This window comes from Vipera berus (assembly GCF_964194415.1).
Source record: "Vipera berus genome assembly, chromosome: Z".
In the NCBI taxonomy this organism is placed as follows: Eukaryota; Metazoa; Chordata; class Lepidosauria; order Squamata; family Viperidae; genus Vipera; species Vipera berus.
The window spans coordinates 109,344,570-109,367,058 of record NC_138205.1 but is presented as its reverse complement, the minus strand read 5'-3'; the positions used below and the strand labels follow the sequence as shown (position 1 = coordinate 109,367,058).

At 38.6% G+C, this 22,489-nt stretch overlaps 1 protein-coding gene across 1 annotated transcript in view; it reads right to left on the bottom strand.

Moving 5' to 3' along the window:
- Positions 1-16,468: 16,468 nt before the first annotated feature.
- The window catches only part of ZNF804B (zinc finger protein 804B), a gene marked incomplete at both ends in the record, with an annotated part of 214,556 nt that continues 208,535 nt past the window's right edge, over positions 16,469-22,489 (bottom strand). Inside the window, 2 exons of the mRNA XM_081343513.1 lie at positions 16,469-19,967; positions 22,326-22,456. Of these exons, the coding sequence (XP_081199639.1) occupies positions 16,469-19,967; positions 22,326-22,456 (3,630 nt within the window). The remainder of the gene's footprint in view (positions 19,968-22,325; positions 22,457-22,489) is intronic.

Here is a 22,489-nt window from a genome sequence, read left to right as displayed (position 1 = left end):
TTATAACATCAGGTGTTGAGAATAAAGTGATTTCAAGGAAAGCAGATCTAAAATGAGCTGTAGATGGGCTCCTAGTCAGGAAGAGGGGAAAAATTGATATGAAGGATCTCGATTCCCTTCACCGTTTATAGAAGAACCTTAATCAAGGATATCCTTAGGAATGTGAAAGTCTACGTCCATATGTGACCATATCCCATTTTCCCAATTTTCCAATGCTTCAGCCATAATAAATAAGTACTAGAGGAATCATCTGGAAACATGATACATCAAGTCATTAAAAGTATCAGTTGGTCAGTTTCAGCTTCTCTCCTTGTCATATACTCTCTTTCCCCTATTGCCTTAAATTATTTATTTTTCTCTTCAAATACTTCTAAAATGTAAAGTTGCTGTGGAATCTCAGAGAATATTTTTATATTTCTCCACCGTTAGGTGACTTAGTTTTAATCAGTGACATCTGCCTGTTGATGGCTGGATTATTGAATAAATGTAGAGCTTTAGAAGCTGGAGTAAGTTTGCCTGGCCTAGGGAATATCTTTACCCCTGTGTTGGGCTACTGACTAATCCTGGAGAGAAAAGGAACACTTTCAAAAAGGGATATATTAAAAATATTTCTCTATATTCATACTTTAGCCCTGGATAACTGTTGATAAATTGCTGTGTATTTAGGCAAAGTATCTGCCTCTGAAATATGACAAATGGGGTCTGACAGCTTCTCCTGCAGGGTTAGACCTATAGATGACCCAGTTGGTCACACTTTGCTTAGGAAAAATTTAATGCCAGTTTTAATAGTGGTGGCTGTACCCAGCAAGAATTAAAAACACATTTGCAAAGAATTCCTAAATCTTCAACCTTTTTTTGAGTACATAATATAAATACTTAAAATAATATCCTCTAGAAATGTAAATTACAAAGTTATACTTTTGAATGGGAGAAATAAAAATCACAATGCAAAAGAAGAGATAATAATATTACTTTGTGCATTTAGAAAAGAACATGTTACACGGGAAAAAAACTATCAAGTGTCTCAGGAATCAGCAACCATAATACCACTAATACCATTGAAAACTCTAAATGAAATAAGTTGCATTAGTGCAACCTAGGAGATCTTCTTCCCTATCGTTTGAAAAATCAAACTCTGGTCTCAACATTGCATCAATGCCTTTAATACTTTCCAATGGATGACCAGTTAAAATGAAATTGGGCAAAAGGGGTTCCATGTACTGAACTGATTTCCAACATAATATCAATTATAGCAAATAACATAAATTTGCAAATATTTAAAAAAGAAAGAAGAGAGCCAGTTTGGTCTAGAAAGTCTGAAGCTTTGAGTTCTAGTCCCCTCTTAGCCACAAAAGGCATCTGAGTTACCTTGGGTTGGCCACTCTCTCAGCCCAACTCATGTCACAAAGTGGTTGTTGTGGAGAAAACAAGAGGGGGAAGGCATGTTTGATATGTTTGCTGCCTTGAGTTATTTGCAAAAATAGTAAAGCCAGAATACAAACAAACAAATAGTTAAAATCACACTGAGAATCATTTCATATAGAGAGCTTCATATAACGGCACAAGGCTTGCCCTTATATGATTGGATCTAAACAGCTAACCATGAAAGAGGTTGCTCGTAATAATTTAGCTATAGGACTATTTGTCATTGTGATTCCCAGGGGTTAAATTGGGAGCTGAGAGATTACGAGTTGACTACCAAGCTCTGTGAAACTTCTAAAGCAGTGTTTCTCAATCTTAGCAACTTCAGGACATGCACACTTCAACTCTCAGAATTCCCAGCCAACATGGGCCTTATAGTTGATCAGGTTTAAAAACACTGTTCTAGAGATACTATTTGGAATCTTTCAAAGCAACTCATTTACTCCACTGCCCTGTTGTCTCTGTCAAAAACATGAAATATTATGAATAAACATCATTTGGAGTTGCCTGCTCCTACCTTTAAAACTCATCCAACTATTCAAAGAAAGTCCCCCACTTTAATGGAAGAGCAATTTTGCTCATACCTTGTAGTGTTTGAATTTTTTTTTTCCAAAATAATACCTAATTGTTTTTGTTGCAATCAGGCCCCTAACTCTGTAAATTGTAAGGCATTTTTATTCCAAAAATACAGTAAAGCAAGGCTGAAGGAAAGTAATTTAACTAATGTCACAACAATTTGAGTTCCTTTTAGAGTGCTTCAAAATCAGAATGTTCTAGCAAACCTTGAAGCTTTGCTTTCCCCCCTTTTATTTAAAACCTTTTCATTACATTCAGAGAAAAGCAATAAATTTACTCCTGCTGTTAAAATGGTTCAATTTGTATGGCTGTTTGGGGGGGGGGGCGGGTTAGTGGATATTATTGGGTAGAGCTAAGTGGCTTTTGTAGTCTGAAACTGGTCTCTGGAGTCACCTAGTTTGGTTCATGTCATGCTAACTTTTGGGACTTTCATTTGGCAAGAGTGCTGAAGGAAAACGCTTAGAAGGCCTTGGCCTCAGAATACGATGGGACAGTAAGAGAAGGAAAGAAAGAAAATATGGATGTCTGAGTAATTAGTGAGATTACATAGTCCTTATTCCAAGACTGTGTAGCTCTTTATTGTAATACCAGATTATTTTGTGCTGTTTTACTGTGAGGTTTGTGAAAACTGTAATGTATTGGCATTTTATTATACGTGTGTTTGCTTATGTTGCACAGCTTGCTAATTGCTTGAATTCAACTGCTAAGTGCTAGTTCACATGTAAGCTTGTAACGGTTGCTAACCAGCCCAAACTGGTTGTCTCCAGACGGCTAAGTAGGTCTTTGGGTGGGAAACCTCTGCTTCAAATCTATTGGTCACCGCCTATCGGCCAACCATATAAATAGCTGCACAGCAGCTCCCTTGTTGTTTCTGTTATGTTCTGACCTTTAATAAAGCCTGTTGCTGTTTTGAAACTTCTGTCTCACTCAATGCCTGCAAAGAACCAGCGACACAACACTGGCGATGAAGGTGGGATGTGCTACTTCATCGTAAGAGCCTGAAGTCACTAGAGAGTGAGACCAGCACAGAGCCTGGTAAGGAACAGTGTTTCCCCCCCTCGGTTTGCCTAGTAAGCCACACTGGAGACCACCCTGCCCTGAGGACCAGTCCCAGGGCCTACAAAGAAGCCAGCAGCACGAGGCAGTGTGAGAGGAGCTGCGAAGACTACATACCATGGCGAAGGTCAGAAAGCTTGAAGAATTCAATGTGACACACCCAGAGAGATGGCCATCCTACATTTCCTGCATGGAGAACTACCTGTGTGCGAATCAAGTAATCAAAAATGGGCTGAAGGCCACGACCTTCCTCTGCATGAGCGGCCCAGACACCTTCGAAATCGCTGAGAATTTGGTTGCCCCAGCACTTCTAGAAACCATCACGTATGCTGACCACAAGAAGAAACTGTGTGACCATTTTGAGCCTAAGCTATCGGTGATAGCCTGGAGGCATGTCTTCGAACAATGGAAACAACAACCCAGCAAGTCGGCGACAGAATTCATTGCAGCGCTTTGTCAAGCTTTGTGACTTTGCAATTTCTCTGACCTTGAGGAGTGACTAAGAGACCACTTACTCTATGGACTCAGGAACAGAGAGCTTCAACAAAAATTCTTTGAGAAGAAGACTCTCTCCCTTCAAGAAGCCTTAAAGGAGGTTATGGTGGACAAAGCCACTGGAGGGGCTGTGAAGGCATTGCGGCCCTCCAAAAGTGCGCCATCTACAGAAATCATCCACCACAAGGACACCAAATAAGTGGAAGACACTGGCTCCGATCATGAAGTCGACAAGATTCAGCAGCATCACAAAAGAGGAACGAGGTCAACTGACAAGGCAGTTCTGTTCCCGAGGTGTTTGGGCTGCAGAGGCCGCCATAAATGTGTGGATTGCCATTTCAGGATAGCCATGTGCCGGTCGTGTGAAAAACCAGGCCACATTGCTGCTGTCTGTTGAGGTTGGCAGAGGGACCACCAGCCGGATGAGACTTTTAGGAGAGGTACTGGAGCCCTGGGGCAACAACGAGTAGGATTCTGCTCCAGCCACCTGAGCATTTTTCACATGGGTGCCCACTGACCTCTTAAACAAAAGTTGCGACTGCAGGTCAAACTTCAAGGAGTTCCATTAAAATGGAGCCTGTGTCCATCATCTCCATCAGAACTTTTCGGCTCGTTTGCAACCGTAGTAACAGATGGGTCAAGCTACGACCATCTAATATCCTACTTACTGACTTCCAGAATTCCAGAGTGGCGGTCAAGGGTGAGGCCACACTTGTGGTTAAGTTCAAAGGGTTTTCAGGCCTGCTAGATGTTATTGTGATAGATGGCCAATGAACGAGCCTCATAGGGCTCAATTGGTTCAATGCATTGGGCATTCAGGTCACCGGCATTCACCGGACTCAAACAACAGATTTGTCTTCTGTCTGTAAGAAATTTGCAGATGTTTTTGGCCCATGTTTGGGAGAATACAAGGGCCCTCCGATAGCATTTAAACTTAATCCCCAGGTCGTGCCAATTTGGGCTAAGACCCGCCATGTGCCGTTTGTGTTAAAGCATAAAATTGATGAAGAATTGGACAAGCTTGTTAGTCAGGGGGGTTTACAGCCAGTGGGGTTTACAGCCAGTGGGGAGTGGGAGGCCCCCATTGTAATGCCACTCAAGACCAATGGAGAGGTACCAATATGTGCTGACTACAAGTGTACCATTAACTGGGCACTACAGCAGCATGCATACCCCATCCCAGTCATCAGCCATATTCTGGCATCATTGCAAAGAGGCCACATGTTTGCTAAATTAGATTTAGTACAGGCCTATCAACAGCTGCCAGTGGACAAGGCCACGGCAGCCACACAAACAATTATTATGCACAGGGGGGCCTTCAAGGTAAAGTGCCTTCAATTCAGGGTAAGTGTAGCCCCAGGGATTTTTCAGGGGATCATGGAGTGCACGCCCAAGGGCATTCCAGGGATCTGCTCCTACTGATGATGTACTCATTGCTGGGGAGTCCACAGAAGTTTGGCTGAGTGGCTTAGAACCATCCTTCAGCGGTTCCATGCTGCGGGACTTAGATTAAGGAGAGACAAATGTAAGATTGAGATTCCATCCACAGAATTCCTTGGGTTTCAAATCAATGCCGAGGGCATCCATCCTGCAGAGTCAAAGCTGAAAGCGATTCAGCTGGCACAAAGCCCTAGGTCCAAGGGAGAGCTTCAAGCCTTCTTGGGCCTCCTGAATTTTTATCAATCATTCCTCCCCAACAAGGCCGCAGTGGCAGAGCCACTATACCAGCTCTTAGACAAAAATTCCTCATGGCAGTGGACCAAGCTCCATGAAAGGAATTTTCAGACAGTTAAGGCATTGTCCTCTAACTTGGTGCTCACACACTTTAACAAAAAGCTGCCAGTTTGCATCATGTGTGCTGCGTCCTTATACAGGGTTGGAGCTGTGCTGAGTCACTTGTCGGTGGATGGGAAACAGTCACCTTGTCCTCAGCAGAGTGCAATTACACGCCAATTGACAAAGAGGCCTTGGCCATCATTGCTGGGTTTAAGAAGTTCCATGACTATTTATATGGGAGGCAGTTCATGGTCTTTACTGATCACAAGCTCTTGCTAGGCTTGTTCACAATGGACAAGCAGAGACCTCAAATTCTGTCACCACGAATGTTGAGGTGGTCTATCTTCCTTTTGGCCTACGACTACAGGCTGGTTTACAAACCCGGCAAAGAAATGGGTCATGCAGATGACCTTAGTAGATTGCCCTTGCCACATGTGGAGTCCAATCTGGCTCCAGCTGCATGCATTTTAGCAATTCAAGACTTGCCAGAGTTTCTCCTACATGTGGGAGATGTCTCTGCAGAACGGCAGCCAACAAAATCCTAAGTCACATGTTGATTGGATTCACACAGAATGGCTGGAAAATAGCGGGGGCCCCAAGTTCCAGAGTTTATTCAGTCAGAAAAATGAGCTTTTGGTTCACAAGGGGTGCATCCTTTGGGGTAGCAGGGTTGTAGTCTCCAGGCCCAGAATTTTCCAGTCTCTGCACAAAGGCATCCAGGCATCGTCTAGATGAATGCACTGGCAAGGAGCTACCTCTGGTGGCAAGGGCTAGATAAAGCTCTCAAGGCCCAAGTACATGGATGTTACACATGTCAACAGTCCAGACCAGAGATGCCACAGGCCCCTGTCCACTGATGGGAGGAAATGCACACCCCGTGGTCAAGAATCCACATAGATTTTGCCGGGCCCTTTCAGGAACAGCTGTTTTTAGTAGTGGTCGATAACCACTCTAAATTGTTGGAGGTGGTTCCAATTCCCAATATGACTACTGCAAGGACCACCCAGGTGTTGTGGTCACTGTTTGCAACACATAGGCTTCTGGATTTCTTAGTTTCCGACAACGAAGCCCAGTTCACCACATCAGAATTCCAGGCCTTCTTCAGGGCCAATCTCATTAGGCACGCCACATTGGCTCCTTTTCACCCGTCATCAAACGGGCAAACAGAACAGATGGTTCACACAACCAAAGAGTCCCTTAAATGCATTACTACAGGGAACTGGCACCACAGGCTGGCCAACTTCTTATTATGCCAGCATACAACACCTTGCATGGCTACAGGCAAGAGCCCCACAGAGCTGCATTGGGGAAAGAGACTAATAACAAAATTGGATAGACTGCACCCCAATTGAGTGGCCTCTGACACCTAGGCATTTACAAGTGGGGGACCAGGTCTGGATTCTGAACTATGGGCAAGGGCAGTTGGTGACAGCAGAAGTTGTTAAAGTGTCAGAACCACTCTCCTATGAGGTGGTCCTGGAAGATGAGTGAGACATATAGATCAGTTGCGCCATTGACTAACGGAGCAGTTGTTGGCTCAGGACATCCAGGGGGAGCAGACCTGGAGTCCACAACCTCACACTTCAGCAGAGCAGTTCGGATGCTCTGAGACATTTTCTGTGAAAGAGAATGAGGACAAGGCTGTAAAAGTGCTCCTCCTGACCAGATCGCAGGGGCCGGGCAGTCACCCGACACCCAGCAGCAGCCATGTTGACTTAGTGGCACTGTTAGACTTTGGGCTGGGCAGACTGGGACGGGCCAGCCCAAGGGACTCGAGTTGTTTTTACTCCACCAAACCACAGAGCCCGGGTCTAGCTAGCATGGCAGACAAACTAGTAGACCAGGAGATTCCAGCAACCCCCCAATGCTCTGAATGAGCCTGAAGACCCCCCAAATATCTTCAAGATTTTATAACCAAATGAATGTGTGTTCCATCCAGGGAACATTTTGGCATTTTCTTATATGTGTAAGTGTTTGCTTATGTTGCACTGCTTGCTAATTGCTTGAATTCAACTTCTAAGTGCTAGTTCACGTGTATGCTTGTTGTCTCCAGCTGGCTAAGTAGGTCTTTGGGCGGGAAACCTTTGCTTCAAACTTATTGGTCGCTGCCTATCGGCCCACCGTATAAATAGTTGTGCAACAGCTCCCTTGTCGCTTCTGTTCTGTTTGACCTTCAATAAAGCCTGTTGCTGTTTTGAACCTTCCATCTCGCTCAATGCCTGCAAAGAACCAGCAACACAACAAAAACCTTAAAAAATATCTGTACTGCTCTAGTTTATATCCAGAGCACACCTAATAATGCAAATCCTATTGACTCAAATGTGAATTATATTTTTGAAAATCTTTATCTTTGGAAAATGACCACCATGCAATTATTTGCTGAGAATATTTATTTTTCAAATCTGAATAAGCTACATGGAAAAAAACACACAAAGTGCTTGATGATCCATGTGACTATTGATTTAACAGGTGGAAAAAGCTTTGAAATGTGCACATTTATTTTACAATGATTTCTTTCATACTAGATTATAGAAAGAAAAATGCACTAAAACTGGATTTATGTTTATATCTCACAGCTCTAAAGTATTTCTTGAGGTTAACACGAATGCATTAGAATGCAAAAGAAAAAATACAAAATATATCGTGCATATATTAACTTCATACACGTACAGCTAATTAATAGAGTGGTGCTTAGACTAAAAAAGATATATTTCTATTGCTTTTTATATAAGACTGCTCAGAAGGAAGTTTCACTTATTCTCGTGATGTAGTTATATTTTAATTGGTTACTATAACAAATTTGAATAATTGTGAAATAGTGATTTTTAAATTTTAATTATATCTACTGTATTTGAAGTGTTTTCCATTACTATTTATGGTTCCTTTCGTCCATACTGTTGTTTTGATATTTAGGGTAATGTATAATTTATATGGTACTATCTTGCATGTAAAAGTAAGACTGATTATAATGACCAAAGTGACAATGGTTGCTTTATATTAATATATAAATATTCTCATGATATCAGCCTTCCTTATGGGGGATATGTGTGAGAATGAATGTGTGATGGTTCAGTAATCTGAAACAGATGCATATTATAGAATACTGTCTAGTTTTGAGTTTAGTTCAGCCAGCCCCATCCAGCTTGAATAAACAAGCTCACTCAGATGTAAAAGTATCCTGAACTGATACCATAATCCAATCCCTAAAGTAGCAGTCCCCAACCTTTTTGGCCCCATAAGCTGGATATTTTCCATATCAAATTTCACAACTCATATATGGATGTTTGTGTATGTATCTCAGAACAGTAAATATACAAAGATGACATGAAACATCCTAAAAACATTCAACAGGGATTGTAATGTTCACAAATGGATTTATTTATTTATTATAGATATGCACAGAATTGGATGGCCTGGAATTGGCTAGTAAGATATTTTCCCATACTTTTAAGAGACACAACTCAAGGGAGAAAGAATATATAGATCAGCTCTAGATCAAGTTCAAACAGAACTTTGTTTAAAGTCTTTCTTTTCATCTCTTTAAATCATTGATTCCACTCTTAAAATTAATTTTCCTATGAGGTTTTTAAGGCCATTGACTTGGGATCTGCCTTTCTGTAACTAAATATTTTATATCCTGCTATGTAGGAGGATGAATAATAGGTCTTGGTCTTCATTTGTAGAATGTTTCAGGTGAAAAACAACGCTATATTCCCATCTTCTCTTCACACTCTCTTCATAGTACTTGGTTTCTAATTCCCCAATCATCCTTTCTGCCCTATTTTATTACTTCCAGTTTGTTTAACTCCTTTTTAAGTATTTGTAAGAAAAAAAAATCATGTTTCCCATTCTACATCTATACATTTGTTTTCTGTTTTTAAGCAGAGGAAGTACTGATTTTTCATAGATAAAGAAGCCCATAAACATTTATGAGTCAAATACTCTCTGATATTTTTTTTCATTACACCCACTTATTTCTGTATCTGATGGTTTTCATTTTTAATCCCTACAAAATTCAGCCCTGTAGGGCTTTAGCCAATGACATATAGCTAGTCCTCAAGTTACGACCACAATTAATCCCAAAATTTAGGCTGCCAAGTGAAACATTTCCTATGTATATTTGTCCCATTTTACAACTTTACTTACCACAGTTGTTAAGTGAATCATTGCATTTGTTAAGTTAGTAACATGGTTGTTAAGTGAATCTGGCTTCCCCATTGATTCTGCTTGTCAGAAAACTGCAAAAGCTTATCATATGACTCTGAGACACTGTGACCATAATAAATATTAACCAGTTGCTAAGCCTCTGAATTTTGATCAAGCTGCAACAGTCATAAGAGTGAAAAATGGTCATAACTCTCTTTCTTCAATGCTGTTGTAATTTCGAACAGCCACTAAACAAACTGTTGTAAGAGGAGGACTACCTGTATTTGCTAACTCATATTTAGTGCGTCCTACATTGTGCTAGCTTTCAACTATGCAGATGAATCATGACCATTGAAGTCAATTGTGCTCTGGCACAGCAAGTCATCCACCTGCAGAATTATTCTTTCTCTTCCTGTACTATGAAGGATGAATAAGAATAAACCTCCAGGATCTTGAACTTCTTTGGATTTTTTCAATCCATTCCAATCAGTTGTTGCTACTCTTGCATTATATGCATCTCTACCTGGATTAGCAAGAAGAGGAGTAGGCAATGTTATTTTTGAACCTTTTGCAGAAGACAAGGTATGTATCATCTGTTCTTCAGGGATATCATATCCTGTATCCTATTCAACTATGTGCTCTTTGCTGTTCAACTTTTTTCTCACCTGAAGGATCAGTACTGGGATCTTCTTCAAAAGCCTAAAAAGGTGTCTCTGAGTTTCAGCAGTGCAAAGTATCTCTTGTTTCTGGTTATCAATCTTGTCACCAGCCTTCCCTTTTTTATGACAAATTTTTCTACCTGAGTAGCTTCCTTTATCATTTCCTATAGATCCTCCTTCATTCAACTTTGCTTTCTGTTATGAGTGTTAATTTGGATACATACTGTTTTAATTCTCATATTTTTCCTTCAAGCATTGTTATGAATATAATTTAGATTATTTTCAAGCAGGATATAACAGCACTGCACATCAGAATTACACCACTCATTCTTTTTACCTTTATTTTTCTTAGAGTATTTTCAAAAGAGAAACTTTTAGTTTTGCTCTCAGGTTGTCTAAGTTATTTTTTAAGGGCATGCACATGCAACTATATGGAACTTTTCCCATAAGTAAAAATAAACAAATACAATTTATAAAGTTGAAATGCAATATTTAATTGTTCTGAATTATTATGAATTTTAAAAACTTGGCTGCTATGGTGTAGGTGTGAGTAAGCAGAAGGAGAAAGAAGAGGGTGAAGCCCAGCTATGGTCCCTTAGTACAGATGTACTGTCACAACAATTTATGAACTGATCTGATTGCTAGCCAGGATTCTAATGGGGCAGATGGAGACAGTATTCCCTTTGGTCATGCCCCAAATACAGCATAGGTGTTGGGGAATAAAGCCCTGGAGGGGAGCCCACTATTTTTATTGTTGAGGAATATGCTGTTGGTCTCAGCTGCAAAGGAAAGAAAGAAATATTCATCACCCCTTTCAGCAACTATTGCAAATTGTTGAAAAGATTGTGTTAGACATTTTGACGGGAAAGAAACCTCATAGTAAGCATGTGGGAGAGTTTACTTGTGCAGTTGTGATTCCCTGGCCCTGGGAGGGAGAAAAGAATGAGGAAGTCAATACAAGGCTTCCATTGGCAGAAAAGAAGTGAAATCCCAGACAGAAGAATGGCCAAGAGCCAGGACAGAGGGGAAAGGAAAGAGATGGTTGGGAAGGTTAGCAGATGGCTCAGCGGGAGGTGCATCACACAATATCTATGCAAAGTTGGCTGATGAGATCCAAGAAGGCAAGATTCATGGAGCATACAGTATTCTGCAGTAATTCCCTTCCTAACAGGGACACATGGAAAGCAGTGGACAAAGGAGGAAAATGGAGGGAACTGGAGGGAGCAAAAGAAAGGGTGGTTGTTAGTGAATAGTACTGAGAAAGAAGTTTGTAAATAGAGCCATAAAAGCTTGTACGGTCTCTGTCAATATGTTGCAATTGTTCTCTTCAACACTAAGTGCACACACAATTTTCAAAGAACCCATGGTCACACTTTGATACTGAAAGCTTAATGGCTTAGCAAAATTCAGTATTGATTTAATATGCCATATAATTTTAGATATGCATGGTCACATCACTGAAGGGCTATCAGACATTTTACTTTTATTTTGTTTTGATGACTTTATATACAAGTCATAAAGCCACTGTACTATCATTAGTTTGACTATAGAATGCTTGAAAAGCAATTCCAATCTTTGCTCATGAGGTCATTAGACTTGTTAAATCCAAAGACTGATAATAAATTACTCTAAATATTTTTCTAAACCACCAAACAGGGTTTTGATTTTGTTAGGTCTATGCCTCCCCACTGAAGTTGCACAGTTGAAATTGCAGTTTTACTGTTGAAATTAAAATTAAACTTCATTACTTATCATGCAAGATTAGAAAATTCCTTATTAGCAATGAAGCTTACCAGGCAACTCTGAAGATAAATAGCTGATAAATAATCATATATACCTACCAACCTTCTTGGAGTTTTGGGAATGTGTGAATTAGCCAAGTACTAGTTTAAACAGACACAAAATACTGTTAACTTTACAGTTATCATTCTACCATACTTCTGAGTTACCAACAACTTCCTTGCCCTTAGTAATTCCAGGAGACAAAATGGCAACAGAGATGCTTAGAGTCTGCCTGAAGGAAACTGAAAAATAAATCTGATAAAGAACAGGTAAGAGCTTTACATAAGAATTTAATGAGGATTACTTCATGGTGATAAGAACAATAATTTTTCCATTCATATTGTGTATGTCTATGCATATATGCATGCTACTGTGAATACAATATTAGGCATGTGGTGGAGAAAGTTGCTTAGATCCACTTTGAGTTGGACTCTAGCTGGGCAAGTCCTTTGAAGCTGACTGAAGAATGGTTTAGCATAGTTATGGAGAAGAGTTTAAGCTCTGCCAAAGAAATGGCAAAGTCCTCAATGATGGAGGTACAAGTACCTGAATATGAGATTAATGTCACGTATGATTGGTTAAGGTCTTTCAGGAGATGAAATGTAATTAGATGAATGCAGCTTTGTGCGGGAGGAGGATGGGGTTCTCCAGCTTATAAAGAGATGGTTGTTTGTCCTTTGTTAAAGAAGCTCATCCCTGGATCTGTTAGCATTTTACAATTTTCATTGAATTTCCAATTCTTTTTTAGAAGTTGAAAAATTGGTTGAGAAGTTGGTTGCTTTAAAATGCCTGAAAAACAGATTATCTGGATCCTTTTCAGATGTTAGACTGGAATACAGCATCAAGAAGATATTGATGTATGTGTAGATTACCTTTGACAGAACTGGCTCTCCTTGATATCTCCAATGTCCATCTGTATTGGTTCAGCAAGTAAGGAGGGGAGACATTGTGTTCTAGTGATTTTCCTCCTACCTTTGGAGCCAACTTTGGTTGGTGTTTGAATGGAAAAAGAACTAGCCTTAGACCCCTCCCTGTGGGGTTTCTCAAGGTTCCATATTCTTCCTGCTTGTATTTAACATCTACTGCTGAATGTTATAATTTTCTGATATGGAGTCAATATTGTCGAAATGTGGGCCCTCCAACTCCATGAATTGCCAGACACTGTGTTATAGTTGAACATTATAGGAGTTGATGGAGACAATTTTGTGTAGCAGTAATTAGGCTAGTAATTAGGAGATCATGAGTTGTAGTCCTGCCATAGGCACAAACCTGGCTGGATGTCCTTGGAGCAGTCACTTTTTCCTCAGATCTAGGAAGGAAGCACAGCACTTCCGAAATCTTGCCAAGAAAACTGCAGGGACCTGTCCAGGCAGTTACCAGGCATAAAAAAAGCCCCTTACTCAGAGGAACTCAGTTCTCTCCAAGCTAGAAAGTGAAGTCTACAGAGCTGAAAAGCAACCAGGCAGGGGATTATTTTTCTAGGAGACTGCTCATCATTATAGGTAGGAATATGACAGGAAGTAATAATATAATAATTAGATCTATGCAGAACTGGATTTTATTGGCTGTATTATTAGTGCCAGTTGAAGGTATAATGCTCTTTCCATCCAGTCAATAGCATATTGTTTTTATTATAGTTGGGTGCATAGTCAAACAGATGTTTAGATTGATTTGGCATTTTAATCCAACTATCATTTCTTTCCCAGTGGATCTAGGATATGTAGATATTGTTGTTTCATGATGCTAATGTATCATCACAGAATGTAAACTGTTCTTTTGTAATTCTCGGATGATGATTTTGTTAACGTTGATGATGTTCAAATGGTGCTCTAGATGCTACAGTTTCCTTTACTATTGGTGCTACTTTTTATTTGCAAGTCTTTGTATTTTATGATTTTCTCCAGTTTCTTTTCTTCTATTCTGTTGTCACCAGGTATTATTGTTCTTGTTTTTGTTGTTGTTATGTTGTTGTTAAAAAGAAATAGCATTAATAACCAACATTACAGTTTGGATAAATAAAATCCATTTCAGTCCTATGAATTAAAATAAAAGTATCTTTATCCCATTTTTGGATATGATATTTTAAAAATGCATTACCACCACTCTTTATACCATTAAGCTTCTTTTATTGAAAAACATTATTGCATAAAACTACATTCCAAGGAAAACTTGAATTAACTAAAAAAAGCTGCATATCATGTTCAATAGTGCAATTCACATAGCTACTGTATAATATAAAACAGTATACAGAGAATAAAAACATAATAATTATATATAATATTAACCAGAAAGCTAGTTTTGAAAGAAATGAAATACTTGAAAAATGAATCAAATGGCATATTTTTGATTTTTATTTTTTTAAAGTTTTTTGCAAACCTGCATAACAAATATCTGTATTTAGAAGTTTACATACATACTTTAATTAACAGGAAAACCATTATACTTCATTAGTTTGCTTCATCTAATCGCTTTTATGTCACTACAAGCAATTATTTTCTACTCGCTTATGGTGAGATCAGCATGGTATCTAGATTTTCAGCATGTGCAAAACACAAGTTAACTAAAATAGCTGAATGTACATTCAATTTTCTAGTTGTTAAATTAGATCATGACAGGAAAAGGGAAGTATATGTAGTGGCAAGTGACTTGTTTTAAATTTCAGTCACTTTATTTCAGTCACAATTTCCCATTTTTAAGTTTGACGAGTAGTAACTTCAATGGATATTCTAAGTAAAGGAAATTATAAAATATAAAGGACTAAATTTTGTCTTTTAAAGCATAAACCAGCCTTGGATCTGTTTAAAAATCTGCATTGCCTAATTTTGTATCTTACCAATACTGAAAAATACTTTGTGATTGAACAAAACTATGAAGTATTTCCACTCTCCCTTTTTAGTTTATCAGGGTAATTTCTAATAGCTGTCCTTAGCAATATATCCTGCACCACATAATTTAAAAATTGGTTCAGTTATATTAATAATCTCAAAGATATATATTCATATTTACAGCCTAAAAGAAATGCAAATGTATTAAAATAATAGATGTAATGATTTATATATATATATATTATGGTTTAGTGGATTTTTAGTAGGTACAAGCCTCACAAAATTTGATCTGTATAATCTTTGTTTAAAGTATGAATTAGAAACTAGGAATGGAGGGAGAGCTCCCAACACAGTTTGGAAAATGTAGTTTAGTTGAAGAATCTGTGCATACATTTGTAATCTTAATGTAGAAGTACATTTGTAATGTAATTATATTCACAGGGTGCTTATCTGATTCAGTGATTATGGATCTTTCTGGAGAAGAAAAAACTGTATTTTACTCTTAGAATACAAGGCCACAAGTGTAGAGGATTCCTGGAAGCACCATAGTAAAAATTTCTGGCCTTAGAAGCTAAACACAAATGATCAGCAGGAAAGCTCTGCTCCTTTTAGATGAATGTCATGATCATACAAAAAGGGGCAGGACATGCATTGCAGCAATGCCATTTGTGTCACTGTAACCCCTGCTTGTCCTTCACAGTTGCTATTTGCTTGTTTAGTGGTTGGATGATAGATGTGTAGAAATGTCACAACTGTAAGACAAAAGAACATCCTGGAGGAAGGCAAGGGGAAACTGCTTTTGTATTTGTGTTAAACAAATCTGATATTTATGTCCATGTAATCATTAGAAGTGAAGTTTGCCTTGGGGGTATCTTTATTTATTTATCTTTAAATGCAAGCATTTGGCAGAGGGAGGCCCCATTTTTAGACTGTGAATCACACATATTCTTTTTCTTCTTCTTCTTCTTCCTCCTCCTCCTCCTCCTCCTCCTCCTCCTCCTCTCATGATTATTACTTGATTCTCCAAGCAATGATGATGCAAGAGCATGGATGTAATCTTTTCTCTGAGGGAGAGGGGCCAAAGTTTTCAGCCTGTATTTCTGGGGAGAGTTGGGGACATATTTCATTTTTATTGCATTTTTTAAAGAACAAGAAAAAATGCATTGCTTAAAATCAGTTATGTGCTGCCAAACTTCAGTAGCATGATGATGGGAGAATTGGGAGTTTATGTACTCCAAAAGCTTTCCAAGGTTAACCATTCTTCCATACATCCTTTTTTGAAAATACATATAGATTTTGTTTAAAGAAAATACATACTATAGTGCAAATACCATGCTAAACCTTAAAGGGAGTTGTCAGACAATACCTCCTAATCAGGCACCTTCCAAATAGTTTGGAAATTTTAGAAGTTGCAGTCAAATTACATCTGGACTGTGCCAAATTGCAAAAGACTGCAGTAAGAAGTAGACATGGCTTTGTGACAAATAACTCTCTTCTCAACAGCTTAATGATAAAATTTATGTGCTGTGTCAGCCCAACTTTGATTTTGCTCAGCATTCTTGATATATTTGGAGTATATAAACCATGACTTCTCAAATGGAAAACAATTACATTACTAAATGGGACTTTCCATTCTAAATTGCTTTTTGGAATGTAGGACAGTGACCTTGCTATTTATTTTTTAACTTACTTTTTTTTCCTCAGGTCAGAGAACCAATGTGCATGCCACATTCAAGAATAAGGTGGAAGTTTCTGCCCCTGGAAAAATGGATGAATCAAAGGATTGAAATGCATTGTGGAGGATGCCGTTGCACTCAATGGTGGAGTGAACCAAGTAGGAAAAAAGGCAGTGGGAGGCAGGGATGGGATTGCCAGTTGGGTGACAGGGTGAATAGGAGTGGCTGATACCAAATGGAAGGGATGACCAGACAGTAGTGCTGTGTGAGTTGGCAGGAAGGTTGAAGCAAATGGCGAAATTGACATGGGGGCAAGATGAGCCTGTGAGAATGGATGTATATGGGTTAGGGAAAGATTACTGCTATGTGGATGAGTCCCATTTGACAAAGCTAAGCTTTGTAGAAAGGTTTGGTGGAGGGTGGCAACAGAAGTGTGCTGCTGGACTGGAACAGACTGAACTGCTGGGGATGCAGACAAAGTGGCTGGTCCAGTAGTAGACAGAACCTTGAGATGCTTTGCTACAAATTGTTTCTGCATGTGCTGCTGGGCCTGTAGCTGTAGAAACCTGTATTTGTCTATTTCATCAGGGGAAAATATTATAGGATGTTGTGATAAAGGAGGGGAGATGCACTTACTATAAAGATCTGTCTTATATTCTGTTTCATTGGATTTATGCATACCATTGTCAGGGTAATAGTTTAGATTCTCTTCTGCTTGATGCACATCCATACTTGCATTGTATTCTTCTTTGGTGTCAATAAAATTTGGAGCAAGAGAATATCTATGAGAAACAAAAGGACCAGGAAAATCACCAGTCACTGGATCACAGCTTTGTAGAAGAGGTTGTGTTTCATCAGTTAAGAGGTCTGTCTTCTCCTTTATTGTTGTGCTTGCTTCCATATTTAGGGTTGGGCAGGTGGTTCCTCTTTGAATTAAGTCTTGGAGCAGGCAATTACTGTAGCTAGTATTACCCATAATATTATCTAGGGTCAAATGTTTGTTTGTGTAGTTTTCCATTTCACCAGTTTCATGATTCCACACACAGTTCATGTCAATACTGTGTGTGTTCTGTGAAGGCAGTATTGTTTCACTCTCCATTGAAGATGTATCAGGCAGATTAGAGGGGACATCTATCCTGCAAGCCTTTGAAAAGCTACCAGTGCTCCCAATTTGTTCCTGGTTTCTTTTAGATTTTACCCTTTGTAAAAGTAGCTTGGCAGTTAATGACTTCTGTCTTGCTGCTTCCTTTTCCAACCAGTCATCAGAGCAAATCCCATGCTTATGCTTAGAGGCACAATTCACATTCTGCTTCTCTGAATGGGTAGAGCAGGATTCTTTTTCTTCATTGCTTCTCATAGTCATTTTGTGTTCGTTCCAGATATGCACCGATTCCTTCATGAAGGATCCTGAACTGCTACCTCTAGATTGAGTGGAAGTTGATTTTTCACTGCTTCCTGAATCATGGATGCAAGAACCTTGGGAACTGGTATATCTCCTGCTCCTGCTGTGTTTACAAACATGATATCTATTTCTACTTTGCTTTGCTCTTTCTCCTTGTAGCAAGTGCCCATATCTTAAATATCCTTGATATTTCATTGGAAGCTTCTGAGTACAATCTGCAGATTGCTGGCTTTTTTTGTGGATAAAGCAGTCCACATCTGGTTCATCAGAAGATGAAAGGCAGTTGTGCTTTTTGTGTTTACATTTCTGTCTTCCAGTTGACTTTTGTTTCCTTTTGCAACAAAAAGACAAATTACTTCTACTATGATTGCTTGACCTATGATTACAGTAGCAACTTGTGTTGCTAGTCTCACTATTGATGGAGATGTCAGAATAATTAGACTGTCTGTCAGACAAGGATTTTTGCAAAGGGCAGAATTTCCAAAAATCATTAGCAAAACTCACATTGCTTTCCTTTTCCAAGCACACACCAGGGCAGTCTAACTTACAACCAAGAAGTGTATCTTTTCCATTTTCATTTATGTTACTTGTACAAGTGACCAAATCCAGATTGGTTTGCTCCTGGGAATACATTAAATCACATTTTCCACATTTTTGCTTTTTTGTCCTAGATGCCAAAGGATAAATGCAAACATTTTCACCAACTTCATCCTGTGCTGTTGTTTCACAGTTATGAAAGTGTTGTGCTAAAGATTTCATACACATTTCTGTATGGTGACTTGTTGCTATTGTACAATGCCTTTGTGAACAATCAAGGTAAGCAGGCACGTTAGGTATATTTTCATTCAAATCATCCGAAATGTACTTTGAAGCATTACAATTAATTTTGTTTTCTTTCTCTTTATATAATTTTAGCTGGCACTTTTTGAGATATAAAGCACTGTTCTTCTTTGGCTTTAAAAAGTTATCTTTTTTACTGGACAATTGCTTCTTCTTGGTTAGATCCAAGGAATGATTTTTATCTATATCCATGGTTCTTGAATACTCTTGAGAAATTTCTGGATTGACTTCATGCTGCCCATTGTCTTTATGGTATAAGGGAAGTCTGAAGTCAAAATATAATGGATTGCAGCCATAAGAAATAGAAGGTTCTGTTTTTGTAAACAAAATAAGTTCTATGGGCCAATGGAAGGCTGTGCTGCCATCTTTACTCAGTACATGAAGAAAAGGAAATGTTTTAGGCTTAATTTCATGAACCAAATCATCTTGTTTTGATGTCTCATTGTCCGTAGCCATAGTTTTTGAAGAATCAGAAGAGTGTTTGAATATACAGGGATTAAAGTGTATTGCACACGAATGCCCTCCTTCAGATAACTGTTGGCCTGGGAATTCAGAGTCACATTCTGTTAGCAAGATGCTGCTGTGCCGGTAAGCTTTTTGCTGTATACAAGCACTGGTAGGATGGCACTGAGATGCGATGAAACCTTGAATAGATTTCCGAGTCTTTACCAGCTGTCTTGATTTTATATCAGGAGAGCCGGCACATTCCAGATCTAGAGAATGCTGCTTCTCCTTATAAAATGGAAGATGAGTTTCCACTGATTCTCTGCTGCTGTTTTGGTTATTTTCTTTATGTGGTTTATTTTTTCCAGCCAGATTGTATAATTGAGTGCTGTCTTGGTGGCTCTGAAGTGTGCTTAATGGTTTTTGTACATTAGTTTTCCTCTTGCTACTCCTATGGATGCAAGTGTAACATTCCTCAGCAGCTTGTTTCACTTTTTGCTTTGGTGACTCCATGCGGCCATGTGCTTCTTCCACATTCTCACTGAACACAGATGCTGATGACTCAAGCTTCAAGTGGACTTTTTTAGAGAAGGAAAAGGACACCCCTGTTCTGTTACAAGCATTAGTGCTGCAGGGGAATGCTGGAGACATATGGCTTTTAAGCAAATGGTGTCTCTCTGTGCATGATTGATCCTTGTTTAACAAAGGTTCCTGTAGTTTTTCGGACTGGTGGCTGGTGGAGTTTTTCCCTTCATCTGCAATCTTGGCTTTCTCTTCTTGAGCTAAGGGAAAAGTGTCTTGTGCTTGTTGCTGTGGTTGTTCTACAACTACCTGGGGGCTTTTAAACATGGGTCTGCATCCGGCAACACTAGAAATAAATAATATAATGAAAACAACTTAAGTTAAAATGAATTTAATTTCCAGCATACCCTTTTAGAAAGTGTTACCCTGGGCAATTAGGATGGTGAAATGGAATTCATCACCATCGGGACCCAATATAGCATTGGAAAGAATGTAATAATAACATGCTGAACTGATCACATTCAACATAAACATGGTGTCTTTGGTCTCATTCCATGTGAGGTAGTTAATGAACACAGTATGCTGTGAAGGTACACTGAAGCCTGAATTAATGCGGTAGATAGGATGTGCTGCCCAACGAGCTGAACTACAGGCATGCATAGTTTAGTAAAGATGTGACCAGAAAATAAATGTGCAAATCTACAAAAATCCACATACTTTACTATCCTCACTGCTTTTACTGACAAAGGTTTGCTTTTTATTACAATATTATGAACAGCTTCATCCATATCTTTAATACTAGCAAACTAAGAGGCCAAATACTTGTAGAAATTTTGCATATGGAAGAAGCTTTGGACCAGATTTTTATTATGTTTCTATTTCAACACTTAACAATCAGCACTGATGTATCGTTGGGATTTTTTTTGCCCATATGACCTTTACAGTCTTCAGTTAACTTTTTCATGACTTGAAAATATAATCACAGTTTATTAATACAGATATGTTTTCCCAATATGGTATCCTTCACATGTGTGAATCTATACACTCTGTCCTCTGTTGATCTCATCCCAGATATATTGGCTGTGCTGTTGGGAATCATACTAAAGGACATTTGGAAAACATTAGCTTTGGAAAACAGTAAGATGACCAATTAATTGTTTTGATAAATGGTTCTAAGTAAATAATATATCATCCCATTGCTGAAACAGTATATTCAGTACTTCTTACCAAGCTGAGTTACTTTGATGGACAATGAAAATAGCACCAGCAGCAATAGTACTTAGACTTATATACCGCTTCACAGTGCTTTATAGCCCTCTCTAAATTGTTTACAGAGTCAGCATATTGTCTCCAACAGTCTGGTTCCTCATTTTACTGACCACGGAAGGATAGAAGGCTGAGTCAACCTTGAGCCACTGAGAATCAAACTGCTGGTAGACAGCAGAATTAGCCTGCAATACTGCATTCTAACCTCTGTGCCACCACAGTTCAATGAAATGAAATACTTTGGCCATGTATTATGATAAAGAGTACAGCATGAGAAGAAGAAGACAAGATGGTGTCCCAATATATTTCTTTCTTCCTCTACATTTTTAGTGAAAATGATTCAGTTTGATGTTTTCAACAATCAGAATTTTTTAAAATTTCAAAATTTCTCTCCCTTTGAATAAATTTGTAAAAACTGATAAGATTTTAACAAACAAAATTCCACTAATCCTCAGGATTAATGGTTCAAATCATATGCATTCAGTATGAATGGGACCATGTTATTGCCACTTGCCACTTGTAGCTATTAAAGATTCCTAGACTATAAAAATCCATACAGTGAATCTAGGACCACAAATATAAGTGCCAAGATAATGCAAGAGTGAAACATTCAAACCGTCTGCCTCTTTGGAAGAATATATCAACTCTTTAATTTCATCCACAATTTGAAATAGTTAATATTTTCCTTTCCATCTCATTTAGGAAGATGTCTAACGTTTCTAAAAAATCTTTATCAAAAGGAACTGAATTAAATGATTACCCATCCCAAACAATGGGATATCTGGTCACTGTGACCATCACTTGGTCAAATCTGATTAGCTGTTTGAGCATCACCAAGGAGATAATCCTTGTCTGGATAAGAAAACAAGGATTTTTTTTAAAAAAAAAATCAAAGCATTTATTGGGAGGGGCAGCAAACAGGAACAGGAAGAGTAAAACATTGGTATCTTTGCATCTCTTTGACTTTGGTGGTTTTCTTACAAATGTTTTATTACCAAACTGATGTTGTTATCCAGTTTGGTAATGAAACATCTGCAAATAAACCTGAAGCTCAGAAAGTTTCAAGGATACCACAGTTCAACTCTGAGCTACAAATATTCTTTTCTAAGAGCAAAACAATTTATTGTGGGAGAGGGAATATTTAGCCAGACTTCTTTATTTATGGCACTGAAAATGTTTATTCCAAAAAATTTATCACAGCACTATTAAAGTAATTTCATAGAGATTAGAGAGAGGATAAATAGTCCAACATTCAAATGCCAAGGAATTATTGCAGGGCTTTCAATTTTATTGTTTGTACAATAAGGATGTTGGCATGAAGGATGAAGAAAATTCTCTGTGTTATATGAAGTAGAAGTAAAGCCATGGAGATTTCTCCTGGGACTATCATGGAAAAAAGAGACAAGATTAAAATGTAATATTAGTTCCAGAGACGCACCATTCTGACTGCTTCCGCAACTCAGCCAGCTGATGAAGTCGTCTGAGAGCTTTCTCCTGTTTCTTTTCATCTTTCCAGGATTTTGAAGCCACATTTCGTGCAAATTCCCTTTGTTTCAGCTCTTTCAATCTCTATGTGAGGAGAAAAAGGAATAAAAAGATGCA